General features: G+C 52.5%; 1 protein-coding gene across 1 annotated transcript in view; it reads right to left on the reverse strand.

Moving 5' to 3' along the window:
* Positions 1-4,146: 4,146 nt before the first annotated feature.
* RUVBL1 (RuvB-like AAA ATPase 1) overlaps positions 4,147-5,473 on the reverse strand; it is a 44,135-nt gene continuing 42,808 nt past the window's right edge. The window contains exon 11 of the mRNA XM_008582329.1: positions 4,147-4,576. Coding sequence (XP_008580551.1) covers positions 4,417-4,576 — 160 coding nt within the window. The 3' untranslated portion in view covers positions 4,147-4,416. The remainder of the gene's footprint in view (positions 4,577-5,473) is intronic.

The raw sequence follows: 5,473 nt of genomic DNA on the forward strand, positions 1-5,473 counted from the left end.
CGGGGTCGGCGCGGGCCAGGCGGCCTGACAGCCGCATCCATCGCCGCCGGGACGCGCGCTGACGGCGCCGCGGCCGCCCATTAATCACCGCGCCCGCCGCCGAGTGACGGGAGGGGACGGGGCCAGCCGCGCCGACAGCAGCCCTCCCCGCCCCTCGCAGCCCGCTGTCCCCAGAACAAACGACGAGGGCGGGAGGGGACTGAGCGGGCGGGTGTCCGCAGGGGACAGAGGCAACCCCGGGCCTACCTCCCAGGGGCCTGTTTCCCAGAGACCAAATGGGCGGGCTGGCCTGCCTGACAGACGCCAGTGCTAAGCTGGGAGGGGGACAGCCGTCACTCCCTCCTGCTGATGCAGCTGCTCCAGCGTGGCTGCGCCTCCCCCAGGACTGGGGTCCCAGGGCCCCAGTGATGGGCAGCGCCTCCTTTCTGGTAGTCGAAGACGCAGAGGAAAGCCCACGCCCTTGCCCCCTGCCATGCGCTCTGCTCCAGAGCTGCGTGACCCAGACCCAGTGCTTGCTCCTCTGGGCTTCAGAGCTTTATCCAAACAGGGAGGGGTCCTAAGGTTCCTTCCAAGCTCCAGCTCTGGGCTGGGGAAAGGCAGAGCCTAGCAGGCTTCTGGTTCCTGTTGGACAAACTGTGACGTTCTCTTCTTCCAAGAGGGACAGAGATTGGGAACTCTTGACTCAATCTTAGTCTCTCAGTTGCCTGACCAGCCACACGTCATGTCACCAAGTGTTCCCATCAGCCTATGGGATCATATCAGCTCCACATGTCTGTGGGCTTGCGTCCTCAGTCCCATACTACAGATGAGTAAACCGAGGCTCAAAGAGAGGAAGGGACTCTGTCAGAACCAAGGGCCAGTGAGCAAGCAAAGAAAATCAATACCACATCCCCATCCCCTGTGCCCCCAGAATCTTTGCTCCCCTCTCCCACCTGGAGATCAGGGCCTTCTCAGGCCACTCCAGCTGCCCAGTTTAGGGCTGGCCCCAAGTCTGAGAGACAGAGGTCCACAGGAAGTGTGGCCCCCACCCTCCTGCAACACCATGTCATTAGAGAAATGGCTAAGAAAGGTTTGCTAACTAAGTCACTCTCTGGTGTGAGATCATGATCCATTTAGTCCTAGAAAACAAGACAGCCTATGTCAATCTGGGGGTGTGGCCCTAAGAGGTGCAGCAGGCTAGAAGGCATCTGCACTGACATAACGACGTGGGGGACAGGATGCTTTCCCAGCAAGGGCTGGGGACGGCGTCTTTCACAAGCCCTTCCTGCTCTCACACACATCTCTGGGGCTACAAGCATAGAAGGCAGGGAGCTGTGATTTATGTGCAAACATTCCTTCTCCTCAGCCACCCAATGGGCTCGCTGGGAGGCGCCCAAGAGAGCCTGGGCCAAGAGCGTGGAATATCCATCCACTTCCTGTGACCAGCTCCCACCCGCCTCACTTTCATATTGCAACAATTTTTCAGCTGGATCCGAAATAGTGCAAAAAATGGGGCTGCTGTAATTGTCGTTAGATGGTGTGTCAGTCTGATAAGATGTAACAAATACTTCCTCCCGCTAGGGTCTGTTTCCCTCTTGGTAATGGATGGAGAAACTTCTCATAGTCGGCGAGAGATCGGTCGTAAAAACTTCGCCTGGAAGATTAATGTAATAATCACAGGCCTTGCTGGAAAAAATAGTAGGAAAATTAAAATAACCCAACCTTCCTACCTATCCAGACCTACCTCCCCCACTTTGGAGCCAGACCAGCGAGTTGGGCCATCTCCCTGGGCACCACCATGACCAGGATAGCTGAGGAGCAGGAACCAACGCCACTGCCCTGGACATGAGGGTACCCCCGAGCAGCTGGGAAAGAGACTGCCCAGCCTGTGGCTGTGAGTCTAGCTGTTGTCACTGCTCCTATCCTGTTCCTCAGATGCTCTGAAACGTTTCAGACTGAAGCGAGAGGTCCAGCCAGGGCAGAGGCCTGCTTCTTGTCCCCCGGGTATGACTGTAGGCAGGTCACTTCCCTCACACCTGATCCTATTTGCCTCATCTGCCTGGTACAAAGGTCATATCTTGAAGGGCCCTAGCTACTGCTAAATGCCAACAACTCAACACACTGAAAAAGGCAGTGTAGCTGTAGGAGTTACGTAGGAGCCCAGACTTCAACCAGTCTGATTGCAAACCCTGGTTCCATCTCTTACTTACTGGGCAAGGGACTTAGCCTTACTTCATCTTCCTCATCTGTAAAAGTGGCCTAAAGCACAATACCAGCCCCTCAGAGCTACAGTGAATGCTAAACACAATGTAGGGTGTTAATTACCACAGTCCCTATTACACAATAAGCTCTTGATACGCCTTAGTAATAGTTATTCTTTTTTCCTAATACTCCTTGAGTCGGTAGCCGAAGTTACAGGCACAGTATCAGAGGACATGGGCAGCCAGGACAGGGCACAACACAGCCCTGACTTCAGGAGGGATCCCACTAGCCCCAGCAGTGCCATGCTGGGCTGTCCCTCAGGGGCAGGCACACAGCAGAAGACTCATTCTGGCAGCAGGGCCTATCTGGGGCCTCTCAGAGGGCTGGACGGGATCTCCAGCAGTCTCCGCCCTCCTCCCTGATGTCTCCTGGGCACGACTCCAGATGACATCACTAATGGAGAACAATGCTGCCTGCCCCATAACGACCTCGTGGCTAGCTTGGATCCAAGCAATGATTGGACCAAGATAATTGTCTTGGCCAGTCCTATCTCGCCCATATCACAACAGCACTGAGATCCGACCTGCAAGGGCAAGACCAGCAAGACAAGCATGCACTGGGAACAGCCTCGGCACGCTCAGCCCTGCCTCAGGCAGCACAGAGCTGCAGGATGAGGACCGGGCCTGATGGAGAGCAAGAATGTGGTGCCCATCCTGCCAGGCAAGAACATCCCAGTACAGTGGACTGCACTTCCCTTTCTGCTCACTTACCGGACTAACCCAGAGATGCAGCCACAGTGATAGGGACATGTCAAAGGGACACAGGACTCAACTAAAAGAGCTCTCATTGGCCAAAGTCGGACCAGTTTGAGCAACAAGATAAGCAACATAGTATTGGATTATAACTGGACTAACCCAGAGATGCAGCCACAGTGATAGGGACATGTCAAAGGGACACAGGACTCAACTAAAAGAGCTTTCATTGGCCAAAGTCGGACCAGTTTGAGCAACAAGATAAGCAACATAGTATTGGATTATAACCTAAAGTATAGAATAAATATCCACAAGTCCATACTGATATAAACAAATGATCAAGTAAGTACGTACATAAATGGGGGAGAAGAGACAATTTCCTTTGCAGAAGAATTCCAGATTTAGGCATATACTCAGCCNTCATTGGCCAAAGTCGGACCAGTTTGAGCAACAAGATAAGCAACATAGTATTGGATTATAACCTAAAGTATAGAATAAATATCCACAAGTCCATACTGATATAAACAAATGATCAAGTAAGTACATACATAAATGGGGGAGAAGAGACAATTTCCTTTGCAGAAGAATTCCAAATTTAGGCATATACTCAGCCCTCAAGGAGGCACCACTTAAGTGTGCCACCTTAACTCCCACCACTTAAGTGTGGGTTGCACATAGTGACTTCCTTCCAAAGAGCACAGTACGGAAAGGAGGAAGAGAGTAGCTTTACAGTGGAGAGACCTGATCGACACTGCCTCAGCCAGGGCAGTGATACGTCGTGCTGACGGCAGGTGCCCTTGACAGGATGTGATGAGAAGGGCACTTTGCCTCTGTGGTCTTCTTCCCAAGCCCCACAATCGCAGTCTAATTATGAGAAAAATGTCAGACAAACCCAAACTGCCAGACACTCAACAGAATACCCGACCTGTCCTCCTCAGAACTGTCAAGGTCATCAAAAACAGAGACAGATTAGGAAACTGTCACAGCCAAGAAGAACTTTAAGGAGACATGAAGCTGGTTGGATTGTTGTATCCCGGATGGGATCCTGTGGTGAAATGGAGGAAGTGTGAACGCGGCGTACTGATGTGTCCATCGGCTCACTCCCAGTGACACACATGCTGCACCAACACCAGATGTAGCACACGGGACACTGGGTGCAGGGTACCTGGGAACTCTCTATGCTAACTTCACAGTAATTCTGCAAATCTAAAGTTGTGCTGAAGTAAAAAGTTCATTTTTTAAAAAATTTAAAGAGACAGATGCCATCATAATGACCAATTGAGGATTTATTAGAAAACACACAGGTGAGGAAGGGTTCCTTCAAGGCAACTACACAACTTATGATAATTCCAAAAAAAATGCTTTCCATGCTGAACAGACCATGCTGCAAAGCACACCCACATGGGGATGGCAGCTCCAGGCCCAGGCGCTGGAGCTGGGCAGGCACACCGGGAGTCTGTCCTCGCCGGAGCCCTCAGCCACTTCACTTCATGTACTTATCCTGTTGGTCAGCCAGGATTTTAGCCGAGGACTTGGCATCATAGAAAAGCTCACTGATCTCCTCGACGTGCTCTTTCTCGATGCTGTCCTTCCCATTGATTTTAGCAAGCAGGTTGGCTGGGGTCAGCAGCTGCACCGAGTACCTAGAGTGGGTGGGGGCCGGGGCAGGAGTGAAACTGGGGCCGCAGAAGGGCGGCCTTGCCCACAATCAGCAGGCAGCGCTGAGTCCAATACTAGGCTTGTGCTAGTTGTCTGAACATGGCAGAAAAGCATAGAGTTGTCACTTCTCAGAGAGCTGAGGCCACCCCATCAGAGAGGGGCAAGAAGCCACCAAAATGACGTAAGTGCTACCCCCGCCAATCTTCATCACAGTCTAAAAGTTCTCCAATAGGAGGTAACTCCACTGCTACTTGAAAGGGACCACAAACTTAGATGTACACAGGTGCCAGGCAGGTGATGCCAAGTGCAGATAGGGATAGTTAACATGGCAGGGAAATTAACACAGCTAACTGTAAGCACATGCCCATCCAAAGGCATGAAAATTCAATTGTTTTTTAAAGTACCACTCCACCCAGATGAAACAGTTGCAATTCCGCATTCAATCTCAGAAGCAAGGACAACTGACTCAAAGGACATAGGGAAGGGCCGAGGACTATGAAGGAACGACTGCGGGTCAGGGAACTGCCTGGGGACGTTCTTCACAGGCCACTGCCTTTGAGCTGCTGGAGGACAGTTAGGAAACTGTCTGTCTGTTCGCCTCCCCCAGGCTCCCTCCCCAGCACCCACCCAGAGAAAGGAGCGGGAAGGCGGGGAGGATAGGGAGGCAAGGCCCAGGCTGGTGAGCTGCCTACTCTGGGCCCTGCTCTCTGATTCTGTCCATCTCCTCTGCCAAGGGGGCTGTTCAGAGGGGACTTCACCTATTACGGCAGAGGTATGAACACCACCACCTAGACACTCTGCCCTCTACACTGCAGTGCCAGGAGACAAGACCCATCACACCAGGAAAAGCAGATGCGGTCCTATGCCCTGGAAAGGGGGCT

Source organism: Galeopterus variegatus, unplaced genomic scaffold (assembly GCF_000696425.1).
Source record: "Galeopterus variegatus unplaced genomic scaffold, G_variegatus-3.0.2 Scaffold2572, whole genome shotgun sequence".
Taxonomy (NCBI): Eukaryota; Metazoa; Chordata; class Mammalia; order Dermoptera; family Cynocephalidae; genus Galeopterus; species Galeopterus variegatus.